At 50.0% G+C, this 23200-nt stretch overlaps 1 protein-coding gene and 1 long non-coding RNA gene across 2 annotated transcripts; one reads left to right on the top strand and one right to left on the bottom strand.

The window, feature by feature from the left end:
- The first annotated feature begins 584 nt into the window (after nucleotides 1-584).
- Nucleotides 585-11990, top strand: LOC143374888 (uncharacterized). Its single transcript, XM_076823436.1, has 4 exons — nucleotides 585-589; nucleotides 5683-5821; nucleotides 6092-6161; nucleotides 11908-11990. Exons 1-4 carry the CDS (start codon nucleotides 585-587, stop codon nucleotides 11988-11990), a joined length of 297 nt encoding a protein of 98 aa, XP_076679551.1.
- A 10111-nt stretch (nucleotides 11991-22101) lies between these two features.
- LOC143374489 (uncharacterized) lies at nucleotides 22102-22799 on the bottom strand. The gene is made up of 2 exons (XR_013086670.1): nucleotides 22315-22799; nucleotides 22102-22241 (listed from the first exon to the last, which is right to left on the bottom strand). It is a non-coding gene; the product is annotated as an uncharacterized LOC143374489 (long non-coding RNA).
- Nucleotides 22800-23200: the final 401 nt, after the last annotated feature.

Here is a 23200-nt window from a genome sequence, read left to right on the forward strand (position 1 = left end):
ATTCCCTAATCTCTAATGTAGCTGCTGTGAAAAACTCGTAAGGCATCGGTAAAGCGAAATACTACTTAAGTTTAAGTTAAACACACTAATTACGTTAGATTCAATGAAACAATAGGTGAACAATGGATATAGTAGTGGTGCGGGATGAAGGGGAGTAGGAGCAGGAGGAGGTATGTACATACAATAGCGACTGTCCAGGCTGTAGTGAGCATACTGAGTGTGAGTATGTATTATGACATGCAAGTGATGAAGGCACAAGTGGTACAAGACCGTGCGTGGCCAGACCGGGCGCCTTCAGTGATACGAGGGAATTTGGTCGGACTGGGAGCTGCTCAGAGTTGAGAGCAGATACATATTCTTCTACTTCCTAGATTCTCTAGATACTAGATTCTAGATTCTACATTATGTAGTATGTAGGTACCTACTTATATGGGGCAACGTACGACCTTTTGATTCCCGTGGAAAAGTCTTATAATTGTGAGTTTAGTTTCTATTATAAATACAATGCAGCGTCGCGTTCATGCTGCACAGTGCACAGTGCACAGTGCACAGTGCACAGTGCACACGTAGGGGAAGGGGGCATGATGGGGTACGCCACTATTCTCTATTATAATTTAAGTTGAATTTTCGTTACTTTTAATTCGGATTTGAAAATGGTAAGAACATATAAGAAAGAAACTAGACGAGGAAAATGGTCAAAAGAAGTTATGAAGAAATCTGTAGATGAAGTTTCAAGCAACAAAATGGGGTACGAGAAAGCTGCTCGAGAATATTGCCTCCCACAAACAACATTGAAACGTTATGTCGAAAAATGGAAACAGGAAATGAAGTGGCCATTGGGTTAGGTCCAATTAAGAGTGTATTTTCGCAAACAGAAGTGGGAGAACTTGTCGAATATTTAAAAGATATGGTCCCACAACTCTTGTACGAGGGGTAAGAAGAAAATAATTTAGAAAAAATTCATATTTGCATCGAATGTGGAAATATTTAGCGGAACCGTCTTACCCCATTTTCGGTACACAGTGATGCCCCGTGGCAGGGGCAAGATGGTTTTTTATTACTTTTTTTTAAAGTTTAATAACTTCAAATTTTTATTTAAATGTTGCTCAAGCTATGTACCAAAGGTTAAAGTATTAACTTATAATTATATATTGATTCATAAAAACTTAAAGAAAAGGTATAATTATGAATTTTTTTTTGCATGTTTGCTTAGCTTCCCCATCATGCACCCTCTTCCCCTATATACATAGTAAGGAACGGGTATACATATGTATACATACGTAGTTATGTAAAGTGTGCGGATCGTATCGTATTCCTCTAATTCCTCTAACGTTGTCATGGGCGAGCTCGAGCGTATCGCCAGATAATAATTATAAGTTACGAACTTGCGAGGCTCGGCGTTTCGTAGGTTAGAAGAGGGGTGGCTGGGTTGACTATGATAGCAGAGGTTACGAAGCGAGTGCTGGTTGCGGCTCGGCGCGCGGACACTATCGTGTTGCTACGTTGCATTAATCTCCGTGCAGCTAGTATCGGCAGACACCGGACCTCGAATGGTTTACGAATACGTTACGGACCTTGTTCCTCCTTTCCACCAGAGGGATCCGATTGTCGCACTATCACTGTCGCTTTTAACGCAGCTCATATCGTGGCATATCGCTGGAGATGATCTTGTACGGATCGATGAAGATGTTGAGGTGGTCACGAAGCCCAAAGAAACGGCTGCTCGCTGGGACGGCAGAAGATAGTGTATCGTACGCGTACGGAACGTGCACCCCCTGTACGAGTGTGCCTGAGAATGCTTTCGCTTTCGCTTTCCCTTTCCCTTCCACTTTCGCTTTCGCTTTCGCTTTCGCTCTCGCTTTCGCTCAACATCAATCGCACCTAGCTGGTAAGTGAATTTGCACGGTCTAAGTTGTGCTGTCTGTCGGGAATGCGATGCAGAAAGGTGTGCGAAAGAGTGCACCGTACTGCGGATTAGGTGGCTGACGCATCTCCAGCCTTCCGAAGGCTCACCGTGCTCGCGACTTGTTTCCCTTTGTCAGGGAACTGTGTGTACCTACTGCGGACGCAGATAGGAGGAATCGAAGCGGAGACTATCGTGTGGCGTAATTACGCCCAGAATGCATTCTTGCCTGTACAATGGGGCCGTAGAAACAGACGACAGGTGTGACAAAACTTTGAACCTTTCTTTGCTGTCGATTCACGAAGACTAGCAATTGGAGATTATAGAAGAGCACTTTGCGAAGCTTCGACAAATCGAATTCGGTGTCGGGAGACTCTGGCCCCGGTGGACTTTGCTGGCCATCATCATACAGCGCTTTGGTGAAACGGTGATTCGGCCTAGCCACGCACACACTTTCATCTTGGGAGATTACTCGAATCGTGATCAAAGCGAAACCACGAAGAAACAAAGCTTACTAACGACTAACGACCAACGACCGGGGGCCGGGGCGGGGGGTCGGAATTGGGAAAGGGTGATGAAAAGGTGTAGAAGTTGCGAGGAGCATAGGAGACGAAGAGAAGAGCAAGAGGGATAGGGACAGAGAAAGGTGGAACGCTTCGTGAGAGTCTCAGTTACGGTGGCGGCGGTTATTCTGCTTTTTTTATATCGGCCGGTTTCCACGGTGCTAGCAGTATCGAGCTAACAATTAATTATTGGCGGCGCTTCAGAGGACTGCCGGCAGTCGTAGTTAAACATTACGCGTTCCATATCTTACTGTGCTATCTAATCCCCACGGGGGCTCGAACGCTACTGCAGTAATCTCGTTTAATTGCCGGCTGTAGACGCGAGAGTCCCGTTCAATTAGTTTTTCAAATAAACATTAGTTTCCTTAACACGCGGCGCCATAACGTGGCGGAGGAAGAGGAGGAGGAGGAGGTGGAGGAGGAGGAGGAGGAGGAGGACCGCGACGAGAACGAGAACGAGAACGAGAACAAGAACGAACAGAGACTAGAAATAGTCGATAGCGGAAAGAAGATAGGAACGTCGAAATCGACGGAGAACGAGAGACCGTTGGCGAAAGGGACGGAGGAGCAGGAGAAGGGCGGCGGCGGTTATGGCAGAGTGAGAAAGTTGGATCGGGGAATCAAAGTTGTAGAGGGAGAGAGAATGTGGAGAGTTGGTGCAGTCGGAAGGCAGGTCGGAAGAGGTGACGGGTCTGTGGAACAGAAGGGTGTCGGTGGAGGAGGCGGTGGAGATGGTTAGAGGGAGGAGAAACAGCGGTTGGAGAGAAGGGTGGTGTCGTGGCCGCGGGGTAAGTAATTAACGACACATTTATACGATATCGCCCACGGGTGCGGTACTGCGCGGCGCGGTGCGGCTCGGCGCAGCGCGGCCTGGCGCAAAACGGTGAAGAGACACGAAAGCGGGGGTGAGGGGCGGCGAGGTGTGGTGAGGTGAGGCGAGGCGAGGCGAGGCGAGGCGAGACGAAACGAAACGAAGCGAGAATCGCGTTCGTAGGGAATGTTCCGCTAATAGGAAGCTATGCGTTCATCGATAGATACCTAACCCGACCGGCTTGGTCGATTGGCCGACAATTTGAATTCCTAAACGCAACCATCGCTTGGAAAGACGTTCAGGTTTGCAGTGGTTTCCTCCCACCGCGTCCCATCATTCTAGCGTCCACGTACCTATCTTTGGTATATGAAAGAAATACAAGCGGTTGCAAGTTGAATCTTCCTTTCATTTATCATTCTGCACAGCTAGCAGGATAGAGTTGGAGAGATATCGACGCGTCGCGTCGTCGAGCAATGGAGCGCCGATGGTAGCCGAGGCGAGCCAGCGGAGAGGGCAAAGGGATTCGACGCGACTTTTGCCTCTGGGCAAACCGCGTTCGTTGCTAGCTGGTCGTTGCTCGTTCCCCGTTGCCCGTTGCTCGTTGCTCGCGCGGTTGGTTATGGTGATGCGGATTATTCACTAATATGATTTACGACGTATTACCCCGACGTGCTAGCGCGCGCGACTCACAATGCGCACATAATGTGAGGCATAATTTATTAATTTTACTAATGGCTCCTGCCCATTATTATTGATTTCGGGCCGCGCCTCGTTCGGACGGGCGCTGATTTATCCCGGTCGTTATCGGCCCCGTGTTAAATCGTCCGCGAACCGGGAGCCGCGAGAATACAATTCGACGATACGTGTACTTTTCCTTTTCCATTGCGTGTTGTTGGCCCGCTGTCATTATCGACGCGCACGAGTATCGACAAAACGAGCTGGTTATCCTTCTGTTCGTCCGTAGTCTCGCCACTCATTCAGAAGCTGTTAAGTCGTGTCACGGGGCATCTTTCTCTCGCACCCGCTGCGCCGCGTCGCGCCACCATCCCCACCTCCACCCACCGCACTTTCCACCTCCTCAGAAGGTTCTCCCCCGATCTGTAGGTACCTCTTTTTCCCTTGCCTTCTGTCGCCTTTACTAGCGGATAAGGGTTAACGAGAGATTGGACGGGAGGAAGGACGAGGAGAACATCGCGTGGAGTGCATCGATAACGATCTAGACGCCACGTTGCTCGAATGGCCGCGCCGACACGATATTAAAACATTAAAGTTATATATGACCGCACAAGAACGAGAGGCCACGGTTGACGCGATCCTCTGGCCGCGCAATTTCGTCCCCTCCTTCTGCTGCCCTATTCACTAGACTCAAACGCAATCCCTCGTTTCGTTATTACATGGCAGTCCCTTGTGAGAGAACACTAGCTTTCACGCATCATACATTGGTCGGTCGTTTTGTCGCGGACGTAGGGGCTCTTGTAAAGTAGTACGGCGGGATTCAAAAAGGGTCAATAGTTTTCGCTGGTTAACAGCTACAAGTTACTGACTGCTGCCATAGAGATGTGTAACTACTGCCATCCGGGCGGATGGTCAACTTGGCCGAAGAGAAACAAAGCGAGCAGGTTAAAAAATAATTCTGCTCTCAGAGCGGAGAAGATGGACTCAATATCCGTGGCCCCTCTATCCTCCTTTGCTGTCTATTCCGTTCCACCGTATGTCCGACGCCAATCTTCCCTTTCGGAAATGTTATTGGCTGCTACTCGCATCCCTTGTCGCCGTCGCCATCGCCGACACCGTCCTCGTCCTCGGTCCCCTCTTCTATCCCCTTCCCACCGCAATAACATTTTTATTAAACGATAGACGTGCACCAACGAACACGAAGGAATAGTTAGTTGGCCGATCGCTTCCAAGTGGGCAAGATTTTTCAAAGTACGACCGCATCGAATTCACCCCCCAGGACTTAAGGGGTTATACCTAGTCAGGCGGCTGAAAAGAGGTGAATATTTGTGAATTTTTTTTTGTAGAAGCGGAAGCGTATATTTTTACGAAACTTTTTGCGCTTAAAAGAGCAACATTTAAAGAACATTTGGTAATTTTTTCGTGGAAAAATATTTACGTTTATAATATAGTAACAACCGACATCCAAGAACCATTTTTAAAAATTTGGTTTTGCGGCGAGCATTGCCATTCGGAACCAGATTATCTAAAATCAAAAAACAAAAAAGATTTCGTTAGTATATTAATGTATCCTCAGATTGACGGAGAGAATTATCCGAAATATTAATTTAAAACAAAATGGCGGATATTTAAAATTGAAATCCTGATTTTTTCGTACAAAAATCACGTGAAAAAATCAGGATTTCAATTTCAAGCCGAAGCCGAAGCCGAAGCCGAAGCCGAAGCCGAAGCCGAAGCCGAAGCCGAAGCCGAAGCCGAAGCCGAAGCCGAAGCCGAAGCCGAAGCCGAAGCCGAAGCCGAAGCCGAAGCCGAAGCCGAAGCCGAAGCCGAAGCCGAAGCCGAAGCCGAAGCCGAAGCCGAAGCCGAAGCCGAAGCCGAAGCCGAAGCCGAAGCCGAAGCCGAAGCCGAAGCCGAAGCCGAAGCCGAAGCCGAAGCCGAAGCCGAAGCCGAAGCCGAAGCCGAAGCCGAAGCCGAAGCCGAAGCCGAAGCCGAAGCCGAAGCCGAAGCCGAAGCCGAAGCCGAAGCCGAAGCCGAAGCCGAAGCCGAAGCCGAAGCCGAAGCCGAAGCCGAAGCCGAAGCCGAAGCCGAAGCCGAAGCCGAAGCCGAAGCCGAAGCCGAAGCCGAAGCCGAAGCCGAAGCCGAAGCCGAAGCCGAAGCCGAAGCCGAAGCCGAAGCCGAAGCCGAAGCCGAAGCCGAAGCCGAAGCCGAAGCCGAAGCCGAAGCCGAAGCCGAAGCCGAAGCCGAAGCCGAAGCCGAAGCCGAAGCCGAAGCCGAAGCCGAAGCCGAAGCCGAAGCAAAAGCAAAAGTCGATGGAGAAGCAGAAGGAGAAGCGTGGCCGCTACAGGCGCCGTGGCGCAGCGGTGCGCCACGATAAGGGTACTGTCACCCTCGACTTGGCCGGTACAGAGAAGGGTGTGCTCTCACAGAGAGATTACACGAACCTCTCGAGTGCTGCGTTCCAGCTACGTTAACCGCAAACCGGACGGCCATTATTAGCAGGTACCCTGTGCGCGGAGCTACATTAAGCCATCCGTCGTTAAATAATTAGAATGCAGCACGACTACTGCCAACCATCGTCTTCTAAACGCGCTACCTTTCTCTTCCCCCTTCGATCTGTGCGCAACAGACTCTACTTATGTAGGTATGAATCATAGAGCACTCTCTGCTCGTCATAACGGAAGAGGAAGAAAAGTACTAAAAAAATTCCAAGTCCATTCCACCAATCTCTGTTCCAATAGATAAGGGGAATCGATGCGGACGTACGGAATTTGAAGATTAATTATCGTAAAGCGACGCGTGTTTGATGTTGAAGCGAACATTGGTGCGGCAGGATTGATCGGTTAATTTAAAGGGACGGTAAGACGGTGCGGCGCGGCGCGGCTTGGGGGGAAGAGGTACGTATGAACTGGGAACGAGGGGAAACGACAGCCCGCGGGGCCCAACGTTCGAGGGTAAAGCAAGAGTGGATGCGAGCTGAACGAGGTAGCTGACGAGGAAGAGCACGAGCCAAAGCAGAGAGTGGCTCTGTTTCGTGCCGTTCTCTTCTGCTCCCTTTCGTTCGCCTCGACCGACTCCGACAGCTCTTTCATCCGCGGATGATTACCTGCTATACTCTTCAGTGGTCTAAACAGGCTCATCCTCCCTTTGCAATTTCGATTCCGCTTTGAAATTACTTACTCGAATGGAAAACAATTCATGCCGTACTTACAATACCGAATCCAACGAGCCAATTTTTAAGTGTCCCCGGATCTCTACTCGTCACTCTTCGCTTGCTTAGTGCTCCCGGTTCCATCACTTTACCCACAGCGAACAACTGAAAAGACCGTGCTACGTTAGCTTCTGCTTGTTCTTAACGTTTACTGTGTCACGACGTTTCACTGCCTAGTCACAATTATGCACGGGCGGAAGTAACATTTACTTGGCAGCGTCGCGCCCGAGTATCGTGGACCTGACACATATCACTTGGTTGCGTGACTTCCCTCGTTCTTGGTTGCGACGCTAACTTAAACTTGTCTGGAAGTTGCCGTGGTGTTACAGAAAGGTACAACGTGTTGCGCGATGCATCGAACCTCTCGGCAGCAGCGGTCAGGGATATGATCCCACTGTCAAATAAAAACTGTCACCACTCACGCATTTCTAATCGTAACACGCGATCCACCCAAGTTGCGCCGATTTTCCCGACCAGAACGGTGCGACTTTTCCACTCGGATCTTGAACAAAACATTCGAAACGGTATATCGCGACCGATGCACTGATTGCAATTCCTCATTTGAGATTCCAAAACTTTGCTGCTAACGTCTCGTCCAGGCAGCTGAGCAGAGGCGCCAAACAAACAAACGAACGAACGAACGAACGAACGAAATAACGGAGCGCGCTGTGTCGCGCGCCGCGACGATCGCAGAATCGCAGGGAATCAAACGAAATCACCCTTACTCATCGACCGATCGACTCTACGGAACTACGCGCCTGAAATATTCATTGAGCTCTCGCGAACTTTTTCCAACTTTGTCGATTTCTCCTTTCTTCGTGACAAACTTTTGTCGATTGGCGTCACAACTGATAGCATTCCGCCAAGTCACGTAGAACGGGTATCGAGCTTATCGGTCGCCTTTCAAGTGTTTTGTGATACAACCTGCTGGTCCCTCGTTCGATCGTTATTCAAAAGCCGAGCATATATGTTTACGAAAGGTCCATTCGACCCGATCCGACCTCCTCGTTCGCTTCAACAGCCTGTAGTGGTCTAGTCCTTGCATTTGGTGGATCGAGTCGAAACGTTAGCTATCGAATAGCGCGTGAGGAGGGGTAGGTACAAGGGAGCAAGGGGGAGAGTCGGAAAGACAGTAGGGTGTAATCGCGAAGGAACGCGAGACGTGAGATTCGGGAATCCCACAGACGGCACAAGTTTCCTTCTCAACTTAACTGGCTCAGGAGACGTTACGTAAACCGAGATTATTATAATCTCTCCGAGGCTCGACTGCGGCAACATTAAACGAAGGGACGTGCCCTTTGCTTCGTACTCTATAGTCTAGAGGTTGCTACGTTGTACGTGGGCCTGAAAGAGTGCAAGAAAGGAGCGAGGGTAATCGGTAGAGGATCGGATAGAGAGAGAGAAAGAGAGAGAGAGAGAGAGAGAGACGTCGAGGGTGAGACGGAAAGAAAGTTTGCTGGCGACTTTCCGATACGTTTCCTCGTAACGGAACCTGGATACGGATTAACTTCAAGGTTTGCTGTAATAGCGCAAAGAAGTGAGAGAATAGCTGCTGCCAAGATTTTGCATGAATTCGGTCACACACTGGAACGAACGATTTTGCGTCTATATCCAAACGCAGATTGGCGCTGAAGCTATTTCTGGTATAGTTGTTGGAAGGAAACCAGGAAAAAAGGATAAACAGAAGGGAATGAAAAATCGCGAGAATGGATGGAAACGTGAGAATCAGAGAAGAAGAAACTCCGTATCGTTTCGTTGATGAATCGGATGATATCGGAACGGAACTACTTTGTAGATAATGCAGGTACTATTGGGTGACAAGATAAGAAACCACTGACCGCGCTGAGTCAAAGATCAAGCAAGTCAGAAAATTTACAGGAACGGATTAGTCGTTACGTTCTGAAAAGTATCGTTCCATGGCTAGTCTTGGCACTGTTCTCGTTTTCCTCATTTTTTCACATTCCTCCTGGTAAAAGTGCTGGAGAAGCTCGGAGACATCAAAACTCATTCAACCCCGAAACGGAAAATTATAAATCGTCGACAACTACTCTGCGTTTGTTTCCGTAAAATGCACCTCTACGCCCTTCCCCGTCTTCTGTAATCCCAGGGTATTTATTCGCATAATAATAATAGTAACGCCGTTGGAACGTTTTCAAGAATTATTGCTGTCCTTGCCAGCCACGATAAATGAGTCCGGAGGATTAGCTAAACAGTGGCTCAAAAATGTTATTATATAGGGGCATGAATATTCATCAGCGGCCGAGCACGCCGAGTTGCTTTTAAAACGTTTCACCTCCGGCTCTCTAATTCCGCGCCACCAAAATCCGTTCGACGCCAACGACGGACGGTCTCGAAGATTTTGCGTGTTTCTCGTGATTTCGTGATTTCTTGATTTCCGAAAAGGTTTGCAACCCTTCTCGAGGCAAGACGTCCGAAAAACCCGACGGAGAGGGCCGAAAGGGTCGCTGGAATTCATGGCCAGGCGAATATTACGAAGAGTTTCTCCTCGTGTAAAACAGCGTCGAGATAATTGGTAAAGTGAATTCGTAGGGATAGAGAAAGATGGCCAATAAGGAAGAGCACGTAGGAGGCGGGTCCAACGTTCTCAGATCCGTTGCCGTCGATTCATGTCTTTCTACCATCGAGCACCGAGACGGATAATCGAGCATCGAGACCCTTTTGCACACTTGAACCTGCAGATGAAAGAGACAGAAATTTTATGGTTAACAAATGCTTACTATAAGAATATGGGTTCATAAGACTCCCGCTTCACTTTCGAGAGGCACTCAATGGTATCATTTACAGTGAATTAAGGAGAACCGCGAAAGATGCGAAGTTGCACGTCGAGAGGGATGGATGTCGTAGAAATCGTAAAGGACAGAAGAGGTGAAAGCAGCGAAGGCGGTCCGAGCAGTTCGATAACGCGATAAGGCGAGGTTAAACCCATGTTTGGCGGGCAGGTTATAGGTTAAACGGTGAGCTAGGGGTGCAACAGGTCGCGTGAACTTGGGTGAATTTTCTGTTCCAGAGCGCGCAGTCTGGCCCTCCTGCATTCCCCTTCCTCCCTTCTTCCCTCTGACCCGTTTGCACCCCGGCATGCTATCATAGCCACTGCCACTGCCGCTGCCACTGCCACTGCTGCCGCCACTGCCACTGCCAACGCCAACGCCACCGGCCAGGCCGCACCACCGTTCTCCCGCTTCCACCTAGTCGCTCTGTATTCTGTTCCCTCCCTCTCTCTCTCTATCTTCCTACCCCCTACACCCCTACACTTGTCCCCTGTTCCGTCCGCCTCTTTCACTCTCACTCGCGCTGGTACGCCGTCATTAGTCAATGTCGACGCTTGTAGCACGTAGAGTCCCGCAGAATGCACCATCTGCTTAATATCCTCCTGTATCTCGGCTACAAATCCGAGCTGCGGATTTCCTGTCGCAAAGCCGCGACTGTCCTTCGCCTTCTCCTTGATACGCCGGTGTGTTCCCTACATCGTTTTTACGTAATTCCCATTGGACACCTATCGGTTCGAGGATCGTTGGTCATATTGTCACGCCTCTGACACTTGTATGCAAGTGCATTACCATGGGCCAGTGGAAGCGAGTGATCGGAAACGTACCTACTCAGTCGTCGCGATTGCACGTAAGGAAGCAAGTTTGTAAACCGCGTGAAATTGGCGCAAGTGCTGCCGAACGGGAAAAATGGAAAGGGCTGAAGGGGTTAACGGGCAGTTGTGGAATTTAACAAGCCCCTGCTCGTTGGCTGGGTGGCTGGTTCGTTCACTCGCTCGAAGAACAAAGCTTGATTTATTGTAATGAGTTTGCAGGAGTTAAGAGTCCTGTATCCCCTCTCTGTTCGCCGTGCCACGCCGCGGCCGTTCCCTGGCCGTTTAGCTCGATATTCAGACTGGCGCGATTTGATGGGGATCCTCGGATCAACCCCTGTCATAAACCCTTCTTAGCACCGACCACCCTCGCAGCCCCCTCTGAAATATGCATGAACCTTGTGCATACTGATTGCGTTATTTGTATCACCTTGGAGAAGACAGCGCGCTCGTTTAGTACATATCGTATGTATTTGTGAGAAAGCTCTTACACTTGAACCTTACAACTCTATGGTCCTTCTCGCAAGTTGCATAGGTACATAAACATACTATATGTAACGATATATCCACGATGCAGGAGAAAGTGAATAGTTTTGAGCGAAAGGGAATTGCTCGAGAGCGAAGGGTTACACCGAGGGTCCCGGCGCGGCGCGGCCGGGCCCGTTTCACTGGATCCTATCGATGGAATTCGTTTTCGGGCTGGATTTTCTACCGAAAACGTTCGATTCATTGAGAACTGACGGGGGAACCATAACTCCCGTCTCGGTTTGACATTAATGCCTCCCCTACTTCGTGCTCGGCAGATAGGCGAGGGGGTTAAGCTCGCTGCGACATATTTATGGAGCGGACGAGATGTTATCGGGCACGAGGACCCTGGGTTTGTCCGATCGCGCTGCGAAATCCGCCCTCCCTACAATCTACTTCGCAATTATCGGGCACGACGTTAATATTTGACCCACGGCCATCGTCTCCGCTCTACTCTCAGTTTACGAAGAAATCGCTCGAATTCCATTTCTCCTCCAAATACACTGCACACCAAAGCACTTTGCTACCCTTGCTTGCACTTTGCAAGGCAGGTATAACGATTTTCCACCGTCCAGATCGCAGCTTATCGCGACATTAAAAATTCGCAAGATGCGCAAAATACAGTTGGGGCTGACGAAAATGAAACGAACATGATGGAGGAGAATGGAGGAAAAGAAAAGATAGATAAAGAGACGAGGCAGAAGTGAGCCGGAGGAGAGGAGAGGATATCGGCAGCTGAGATGTATACGGGGATGTTAGGCGAAGACGAAGACGGTGATGGTAGCATCAGTGACAACGAGTGGTGGGGCCATAGCGGGTCGAGGTGCGTGTAAATTAAAGGCGTCATAGATTTTCGCGGTAGCCCGCAGGATCAGGGCCTTAGATTTGCGTCCGGCAGATTACCCCGGGGGTGAAATGGGACAATGGGCGTTAGTCTGGGCCGACGGCGTATAAATAAGGATCCCCAGGAAGCTTGTGGGGGTAAGGGGACAGCAGGCAGAGGAGATCCTCGCTTGGTAGCGACGTGGTAGCCGAGTAGAAAGCCCGGCTAGTGCTGAGACCGGTCGGCCGTCCATCTTGGCCGTCGCCGTGGCGGTCCTTATCTGCACTCACAGCTCCGCTGCTAGACGTCCGGTGATCTAGGGCACTTCTCTCTCTCTCTCCCTCTCTCTCTCTCTCACTCCTCGCCTCTCTAGCTCTCCTCACACTTTAGAAGAGAGCAACTACCCTCTGCATTCGAGTTCGATTTCGCATTCGCATTCAAGTGCTCACCTCTCCTTTTCCTTAGTTACACTGCAAGTTATTAGCGCGGCATTGCGTTTGTCCTTACATACGTCTGGTTACGCGAAAGAGTGGAATGAGGAGGATCGGTGGACATCGGGAAGACTTTTGGAAGAGAGCGAGGCGACAAAGTTGCTTTGGAGCGAGGCCGTAACCAAGTCCCGTCACACAGTTGTCTGTGCATATCGAATGAACGACACCCTCCCTTGGATCTCGGTTGGTCCTCGTGAAATCTTAATCGCGGTAGCACGTACTTATCGCGCGTCACCTACACGTACACACTTGCTCTATACTCTTTGCCGCGGAAGGCTGCTCCGTAGTTTGCCGTTCGTAGAGGAGAGGCGCATTAAATATTGGAAGAACCCAACCCCCCTCGGAATTATAGAAGAGAAGGCTCGCGCGTGGACGTTGTACGGTCGGGACGCGAGTACACAGAATAAAGCTAAAGAGATAGGAACCGAGGGCGGAACTGAAGCTGCCGGTTGGTTTAGAACGGGGGAAAAGGACAGGGAGAGTCTTAGGGAAAGCGGCGCGAGGTATCTCGAAGGTTACGAGTTGGATGGCGAAGAAGGTTGCAGGAGAGGCTGCCGTAGCGTTCGGTGGATGGGTGAAACGGTTTGGGGTACCTTACCGTACGAATGCACCAGACGATTCAACTCCTCCCGTTTATTGCTCCTAATTAAACGACCGAGATATTTCTGCTACGTTTCATTAGCGTACAGCCGAACTCGAGGCAGAATAGTTCGGGTAATGCATTGCCACGTTTCTGCTTCTTCGAAGGGTAAGAGGAATTTGATGCCTCGTCTCGCATCTTTACTTTGCGAATTCATTCGGCCAATAGTTGTCTTTTAAATGTCTCGGTACCGTTGATCGGCGCGGCGCGGCGCGGTACGTTCATTGGCGGAACCTCCGCCGGGAGGGGTTGATCGCAGGGCGGTTGGAAAGTTTGGAAAAATCAATCCCACCGTGGGTTCACCTAACGCCGGTGTCAGTGCAATTCATTTGCATGGGAATTGCACTCGGCGGAGACGGCTGCAGCCCGGTATCGATTTTAAGTGGACTCGCTGTCCCGTCAGCTCGCTGTCTCGTCTTCCCTTGGACAGAAGCTACTCCAAGTCGCGCAAGCGCTGCTGCGAAAACTTGTCTCGCAGAATTCACCAAAGCTCTAAACGCCGAAGAAGACGCAATCGGCAATCGACGTGGCGAGATTTCACATCGATCAGAACGTTGTCGTTTGTCACCAGTCGAGAACGGAGAGGTAGATTGCGATTCGAAAATCCGATTAAGGCGTTGAAAATATCCCCTTCCGTTGTTCATCCTTTGTCCGCTGTGGAAGTTCAGTGTATCTCTTGTTTCGCGGCCGGCGAATATTATTAAAGGAGAATACGCGTTTCGCGAGTTTGGAATTGTACGCGAGTTTGAAAGTAGCTGCGGAGTAAAAGTCGCTGGCGGTAGAGGATCGACGGGAGTGGGCAGGGGTTGGTAGGTGGGTGAGATAGGTTAGCCGTGGGTCGGATATCCCCCGTGGCCAGTACGTAAGGACAATAAGCCAAAAAGTTGGTAAGGCAAGCATAGCGGGAGCCGTTAGCCGTTATGAAGCTCAAGGGTGAAGTCAAGATTGTAATTAGCTGGCGCTAAGTTTCGAGGTTTCGCTTGTATTTGCATGTGATCCCAGCTAGACGGGAGCCGGGCTACCCCAGCCAGCTGGCTAGCCGGCTGCCCGGCTGTATCCGCGTTACCTACATACGTATACGCGGTACCTATAGAATCTATACACGAGTGTATCTGTACCTACACCAGCCCTACGCGATTTCGTTTACTCGATATCGCTTACGCTCCCACCTTATCCCGCGAAGCAAAGCTATCAACGCGAGCCAGATAACGCGTCTCACCTCCAATGCTAGGCACGCCTCGGAATTTCGCATCTGGCGATCCACTAATTCTTGAAAGCTGGCTTCTTCGTCTCGTAGGATGTGTCCGATGGCAACGACACATTCTACTCGACGGACCTTGCGCAGATAGATACGATAGATAGGTCGCATCGCCTATGCAGCTGCCAATTAATCCCGGCCTGGATAAACTGAATCCTCAGCTGTATTTGTTGTTGTTAATGGAAAGGGAGATGTGCCACCAGGATGAAATGTGTAACGCGGTAGGATGTCGACGGTGTTTATTATTCGTGCATGTGCGAAACAAGGCGGGGCGAAATAAGGAAGTAACGATCAAGGGCCAACGATTGGGCTCATAATTGTTTCGGTGCTGTGCCAACAATACCTAATAAAAATGTGCAGAGGCAAGTGCGCGGGAGGGTGGAGGCAGAAATGTATAGCTACGCGTTCACGCGACACGGTCTCGCGCAGAATAGAAGGCAGAAGCAAGTCGAGCCGAATCGCGCCGAGGCGAAGAGAGGAGAACCGTTCCGAAACACGTACGGCAATTACAACGACCATTCTGGAAAATAGAGGGTTTCTATCCCACGATTGTTATCTACACGTGTTGTTTATTGATTGTTTCGTTGTCTGGAAGCAACTAGCAACCGACAACGTACGTCGTCGGGAGCGAGGGCACGGCTGCTGGTAATTGCTGCCAACGGAAAGAGACCCAACGCAAATAGCGATATCTTTCCTTCCCAACTGCGACAGAGCGCGTCTCGGAACATGTACACCTACATGTACGAAACAGTGACAAAAGCAACGCGTCCGATATTCGCGATTCTGAATTATTCGACGACGAAAAAACCTTACGATCCGGACGATGCTTTTAACGTTTCGACCAATTCCTGCGCGTACATGGGATCTTGTTGCTCGGTTAAAAAAGCCGTGGCAAGGGAGAAGAAGCTCCGACGGGTCCCGTTCAAAGTTGCGCATCCAATTTTCGTTGCATGATCTTGCGATGAATGGCAGGAATCGCGCGGCCCTCCGGGAGAAGAAGAATTCCAGCGATCCCGCCAATTCCTCGGAGAAATCTTGGAACCGTTGCATCATCGAATACGATTGCAACAAATTTGTTTCGCATCGCACGATACCGTGGCGAGCCTTATCGCACGTATCCAGCGCGTAAAAAATTTGTGAAATACATTGCCGGTGATACCGGACGAGTTAGAGAATAACCGAAGACCGAGTGGAACAACGACAACGAAGACTAGGGGGAATCCGTTCAGAAACCCGTCGAAACGGAAGCGTGGACGGTCGCACGAAAGGGTTCGCGATGGATAGGTCGAGTGTCGGGGAAAATTCGACAGGGCTGAGGACGAGATGTAGAGCAGGAAGAGCGAATGTTGTACGTAGGTATGCGGTTCGGTGAATACGCGATCGCGTATTGCTATCGGCGCGGCGCCGCGGCGCGCGGTACAGTACACTCCGTTAACGCGCTGCCATTTTCGATAAGAGACGTGGCAAGGAGGACGCTGATCGCGCGCGACGCATAGGCAAGCTGCTCGTAAAGTGTTTAGCCGAGGGGAAGCCAGGTGGAGAGGAGGACTCGCCGGAATGGGGTAGATGAGTTAAACTACACGAGGTCTGACGGTAGTAATTGAGTGCCGCTCTGTCTAGTTAGCACCTCGCGCCACCGGCTGACTCCCGTGCCCGTCACTTTATCGACTAAACGACAGCGATGCGTGACAAATCCATCTTGCCTTAACCGCGGCGACGTCTAGACGCGGCACGTCGATTATCGACATGCCTTCCGTTCCCTACGCTTCACATCCACTAGGTACTCCGAGACCGTCACGGCCGGGCTAACTGGCTTCGCTCGCGACAACTGCATTCTTCGCTAATTACCGCCCTTACAAATAAGCCGGACACTTTGGAGAAAAAACCGGCGATGCAGGCGGGAAGGGAGAGGAAGAAAGAGGAGAAAGGAGGGAACGAGGGCGAAGACGCCACCAGGGAAGATGACTCCGCTCCGCGCGCCTGGCCGTTTTATCTGTCTGCCGAGTTGCCGGGAAAATCGTTCTTGCGACTAAGCAGCAACGAAGATTTACGTGACGTGCTACCGGCAAAGATATCAGGCGTTACGACGAACCGTTTCATTCGTCCCTCCGTACAGTTTTTTTTTTAAGCGCCGCGCGTCGCCAGCGTCGTTGCCTCCCCCCGTGAAATCGAAACGTGGATCGAGTTTCGGGGTCTGTATCCGAATCGGAGTCAGACTTGCGACCGAGTTAACACTGGATACAAGAAAGGCAGCTGAACAAACGGTAGTCGACCAAGATCCAGCGAGTTTGGCTCTCGAGTGAATAATTAAATTATGCGAGCGAGAGATCTGACGATGGAGCGTAGAATGGGACCAACTGTGGAAGGAGAAAAGGTCGTCGGTATTGGAGATAGAACGAAGCTCAAAGGTGGAAGGTGGAAGGTGGAAGGTATAAGGGAGAGGAGGCTCAAAGTTGAAATTTCACGCGCCATTGTTCGATTTCGCCAAAGGAATAGGAGTTAGAAGCATTTAGGGAACGGCAAGCAAGCGCAGGGAGGTGAATTACGGTCCAAGATACGGCGGGACGCGACGAAGAAACCGAGGGATGCCATGGAAGAACAGTCGAGGGTGAAGGAGGCCAGGGACAAGGTAAGGGGCTGTGCCAGCGCTGAGACTTTAATTCCGAGCTACATCGGCCGGCTAACGGAGCAACGATTCTTCGCCGTAAACGACTTCGACTCTGACTCTGCGTGGCGAAACGAGATTAATCGCCGGTCCCTTTACTTTGCCCGTCCTCCACCTCCACCTCCTCCTCCTCCTCCTCGTCCTCCGCCTCCCCCTTATCCACCTATCTCTTCCTCACCTTTCTCTCCTTTCTGTTGCCCCTTGCTTCAAGCTTTTCACTTTTCACGACTTTCGCACGCGAGAAAGTCGCGCACCGGCAAACATATGGACTTTGGCCGAGATCGACCAAACGGAGATGAATGCGAAAAAACGATGCTAAGGGGGACGAAAGGTGTAGCGTCGTAGCACAGAGGGAAGGGAATTGAAATGACATGCACGACGTTGACGGAGACAACGGAAACAACGTAGTCAACGCAGACAGCGTAGACAGCGTGGACACATTGGGAAGAGAAAGGGAAGGTTGGAAGATCGGGAGGAGAAAGGAGAGGAGGAAGAAGAAAAGGGATGGAGTCGAGGGAAGAGAGGAGGAGCCCGCATTCTCGGAGATTATCGTGCTCGCCATCAGCGTATCACAGCGTCACAGGGCAAGATTTATATGTAGAGTTTATTGTCGCTGAGTCCGCCCTACTGCGTTTTATGGATGTTTTTCGAAGGAGCGCTGCCGCCCGCGTGATCTATCGCAGCTCCCTCACCCTTCCGTCCCGCCACTACTCTTTTCTCTTCTTTCCTCTTCGGCACCCACTTCCTCTCGCCTCGCCTCGCCACGCAGCGCCTCTCGCTCCCTCTGTCTACCCGTCTCTATAGTCTGTAGTTTGCCCCGATTCGGCAGGCGGGGGTGGCAGACCGAGGGAGTCGGAAGGATTCCTAATGAACGCCACGACGGAGTCTCTTTTCTTCTGTATCCCTTTCTCGCTTTTCCATTCCATTCTCCATGTACGCTGTCCTCGTCCGTTGCTGTAGGTAACGGCGCGGCGTGTCGCTCGCTCCACGCATTAACACGAGATTTATACCGTGGACTCCTCGGACGAAGTCGCATTTACATTTTTGTCGCATCGCTATAAACTACTTACATACGTATACGTATCTGAGGAGCTCCCCGCGTACACTCCCCAGCAACCTCTTATTACTCCGTTCACCGTACGCCCTTCGTTCGATTTTCATACGGAAGTACTTAGGTACTTGTGCACGACTTTTCAAAGTGAAAAGCCCGATGACGCGCGCGAGATCGCATTCTCATTCGGAGGATCATAAACGCAGCAATGGCTAAGAGAGAGATACATGGGGGCGGTATGTTTCACGTGTTACCGGCCGCGGCCCGCGCGTAGGGGTTACGTACGGCAGTCCATCGCTCCGGTACTCGTACTTGGTGCGCTCTGGCCACCCTGTCTATCGATGCTTTAGCGTTTAGCAGGCCGTGGTCCGCTAACTCGTTCTCACCCCGTCTCTTCAACCTTTTCACGCCTTTTCGACTGACGGTCGTTGGCTGGAAACCCGCGTGTCTACGGGCAACCGTCTCACAGCCTCTCGCTACAGAACCTCTTCCCCCTATTTTTCTTTCGCTTTTTCTTCGTTCACTATTTCCATCGATGTTACCGCACCAGAGTTTATGCTCACCATACAGAACTGTACGATACGTCGCAGTCGCTTTACCCAGGCGTACATCACGGACGTCCAGGCTGCTCCGCCTTGAGTTATGCTCGACAATTATACCTATCTACGTTCGCGATGGCTGTTATTATCATATTGCACCCCTCGCGTTACCCCTCGGTCGCGTCTAGAAAGCAAGCGTGTACGCAAATCCACTTCTGCTTGACGTGCCAAAGTACCGAGGGCGCCGCACCGCCCTCAACCAGGGTCGTACCATATCACTCGAATCTCCGCTGCCACCGTACTGTTCCGTGCGCTGGGTTTCTCAGACATTCGGTGATCGAGGTCGATCCTACATCGAATCAACAGCCAAGACTTGTTTCGGAGGTATTTAAATGACGAGCAATGGAAAAGACAGAGAGACTAAGAGTTACCATGAGCGCGCGACCGATTAATCGAGACCGAAATTATCAGAGGAGCCGACTAAACTCACTAAACCGAGTAAACCGACGAAAGTTGGAAGACGACGGGAACTCTCGCGACAAGGCAGATCGATCGGCGCGTGTCCCCCTCTGCGGGTGACCGGGCCTCGAGCCAAAGCTCGTGCGCTCTGCGGGACGGCTGTGAAAAATCCCTGAATTATGATAATGGCGCCGACATAATGCGATCCAATGAGGCAATCAAGGGGTGGCAGTGGCGTCGGCGGCATACTGGCTGCGGCGGCAGCGGTGGTGGTAGCGGCGGGAACGGCAGCGAACGTTGGTTGACGGTATCGATGGTTGTTGTCGATGGTCGATTTTGGTGTCGGTGTCAGTGACGGTGTCCATGTCCATGTCCATGTTCATGTCGATGTCGATGTCCATGCCGATGTTGGTGTGTCTGTGCTCCTGCACGTGCCGATGTCGGCGTTACGAAGTGACGCGAGTTACGCATCCCGGGATCGTATTAGCGTTACTGGCTACCGAGCCGAACCGAGCCGAACGAGCTCGGCGATCTATGCGTCGGAAACGATACAATGCGTGTACCAGGTATAATTGCCGTTGGTGGGCAGCAGTTGCTCTAGGAGGACCCGTTTCCATCAATCAGCTCCGCTAAACAGTCACGCGCGAATCGCATCGTCCGATAGCAATTGTTCGAAAGCGATTTCTCTCTGTGCCTGACCGTCTCTCTGTTACTTGCGAGAACCACATACATAGATGCATATAGCACAGTTTCACGCGGCAGAAAATCTTTCGACGCGATCGACTTTTCGGTGGACCGTTCAAGTTTTCGACGCGAAAGCAATAAAGCATCGGCTCGACATCGAAATCGTAGACTTTTCGTACAATTTCCGAGGCCGAAGTAACGCTGACAGATCGGTGGCAAGCAACCAGGGAAGGAGATCAGTCGTGTAGGTAGGTGGCTTATTCGAACGTGGCGCGTCGCGGGCAGGACAGATATGGTTGCGTACGCGCACCTGCCCGGGGAACGCAACACCTACGGTGATGCGCGCTGATGGAACGGGACGCCATGCGGTAGTTATGGGACCACGAGGATGTTAATGACCATAAACAAGCAATCACGGTAATCCGCCATGAGTCACTCCGACTGTCCGGCTGACTACGTTGAGATACGACGTGCCATATGCCCGGCGAAACGGGAACGGGCTGCAGTTGAGTATGCGCTGCAGTTGCTCCACGTATCGGCCGAACCCCTGCTATTCTTGTCATATTGACCGCTGTTGCGAGCGATGGCATGGCATTTCGCGATTCTCATCTTCTCATCTCTTTGCGTGCCCATTCATTCACCGAGATTCGTTGCGCGCGCTATGGTTAAATATCCGCGACGTTTCGATAGGCTCAACTTTCAGCGAGTGAAGAAACAAACGCATCGGACTGGGGGTAAAAAGAATGGAGCTGGGGTAAACGGAGAGCAGGCTAGATATCAACGTCCTGCAGCAAATTTTACCGTCAAGGATCGCGATGCCCCTAAATACATCAATGATACCGAAGGACAGCAAAACGAAGGGAAGAGTGCGAAGAACAGATAAAGACAGAGAATCGAAGAGACCAAGCGAACAAAAGACCAAGCATCTGGCCGCATCGAAAGAATTTACGAGTGTTGATCTCGTTTGGTATTTTCGTTTGCAAGCCGATGTTCTGATCACTCGACGAACCATGAAAGGCCTACACACTCGATACGGTTTTAAATATGCAGCCACACAGGCAAACGTGCGGGCAAGCAAGCAAGCAACCAAGCAAGGAGGACCGCGAAAAGTTGGCGATGACGGCGGATGTTATTGGCAGCGAGGCCATTCGTCGCGATGATGGATGCCTGACAGGCGCTTGCTCGCTCGCTCGCTCGCCAGGCAGTTATAATAAGTAATGGGCTCACTTCCGCCGCCGTCGCTGCCTGAATGCCCGACTGCCTTGCCCGGTTATGCCTCCAATGCCCTGCGAAACCTTCGTACCTTTTCATCGTCTCGCCCTCTTTCTCTTTCGCCCCCGCTCCCCCCCTCTCTCTCTCTCTCTCTCTCTCTCCCTCCCTGTCTTCCTCATTCACTCGTTTACTCTTTCTGTAGCTCTATCTCTAGCTTACCCCTGTCGCTCGTTCTCTCTTTCACCTTTTCATTCCCTGGGGCTGAGTGAGGAGGCCAAGCCACTCGTCTTCCTACTCTTTCCATCCGACCTCCGCCTCCTCCTCGTAATAACTACAAATCTGTCACGCATTAATTCTCCGTCCAGCATAAATTCGAGCACGGTACAAGCGGAGAAGGAAAAAGTTATCGCGGGGGTAGGGGTGGGTAGCCCGACTCACCCCGTTTCGCCTTTACCCCCATCCTTCTACTTTCCCCCGCGCGCCAGAAATTCAACTCGCTACCCTCCGGCTGCGGGGGAGGTGAAACGGAAAGGGAGACCAAGATGAGATGAGAAGCAGAGTAAGCTAGAAAGGGGCGATGAATCGGAATGAATCTAAAGTCTAAAGGATTGAACGGAACACGTTAGAATGTTAGATCAGCAAAGTTGAACTACGCAAGCCTACAATTACCCATACAGCACGCTCCATTGCAGGAAGGTTCCTATGTCCGCTCCTGTGGAACATTCCACGGCAACGCACATGCAACCTTCCTGCAAGCCTCATGGAACGTTCCGGACATTTTCTGGCTATGGTCACGGAACGTTCCGGACATTTTCTGGCTATGGTCACGGAACGTTCCGGACATTTTCTGGCTATGGTCACGGAACGTTCCGGACATTCTCTGGCAATGGTCCCGTAACTGTTTGCAGATTTTACAGCGATGTTGTTTCGGCAAAATTTGTGTGACATTACAGAAAGGATAGAAAATGTAAGGGAAATTGATTAAATTACAATAAATATTGACAATTAAATATTCATATATTTTAATAAAAATAATAGTATTGGCACTGGTGGAACTTCCCAAGTCCGCGTATGTGGAGTTCCAGGCTCTTCTGTCCTCTTTACTTAAAATGTACTGCATGCAGCGTGTAATGAATCTGGAATAATACATGCATTTTACAATTTTACAATTTTAAGTACTGAAATGTGATAAATAATAAATTTACTTACTCATTGCTAATTTTACTATACGTTTGAATGTACTGAATGATTGTTTTTGCTATTTTCCGTACCAACTATATTTCTCTGGCACAGAATCCTCTATTAATTTATTTAATAACATCAACGCCGTTATCGCAACATTGCTTCCGCAGCTCCTCTTCAGTAAATGAATCGATAAAAGGTCATTAATAAATTATTTTAGTCATGAAAAATGGCTTCATTAAAAACAGTATTCATGTAACGCACATCACTATGTACATTGAAGCGAAGCAGTGAAAAAATAACAATCACCATTACTTTAAATAATTGAACGGAAAGTGAAATGAAAGTTGTACAGTATATGCATTTTTACAAGGAAACTGTGTGAAAAGGAAAAGCTTGTAGCACAGAAATCAAAGAAATATATGTAAATAATTAAACAATTGCAGCTGGTTAATAAGCATAAAATATTTTATATTAGTTAATTTAACTTAAAAATAAGCTCCTTAATTTGAATAATTCTAAATTTAGTAGAGATGCTTCTTGGAAACAGTGTTTTTCAAAATGATTACAACACAATAAGGCGTTCTTTGATTGTACGAAATTCTGGCTCAGACCCATGTTCTGTAACCCACGGAAATCTATATGAAACAAACAAAAATATTTATTTTTAGGAAGTTCAACTTAAATTACAAACAGTATATACATAGGTTCTACTTACCCGTGATATGTCAAACCTTTATCCAATTCACTCAGGTCTCCTGCGCCACAAAATACACACGTCCTAACCATTTTTATTACTTAAAAGCAATTAAGAAGTAATCACACTCTAACTATTTGCGCTTGTGCTTTCTTACGTGCTTTGGCTTTGCAACCTGTCACGTCGCACGTGAGTGACGTCACACAATCCCTGAAG

Source organism: Andrena cerasifolii, chromosome 11 (genome assembly GCF_050908995.1).
Source record: "Andrena cerasifolii isolate SP2316 chromosome 11, iyAndCera1_principal, whole genome shotgun sequence".
NCBI lineage: Eukaryota > Metazoa > Arthropoda > Insecta > Hymenoptera > Andrenidae > Andrena > Andrena cerasifolii.

Coding starts and splice junctions, on each gene's coding strand:
- LOC143374888 (XM_076823436.1), top strand. Junction 5,822..6,091: donor GCCGAAGCCGAAGCCGAAGC/CGAAGCCGAAGC, acceptor CGAAGCCGAAGC/CGAAGCCGAAGCCGAAGCCG. Junction 6,162..11,907: donor AAGCCGAAGCCGAAGCCGAA/GCCGAAGCCGAA, acceptor CGCAAAATACAG/TTGGGGCTGACGAAAATGAA.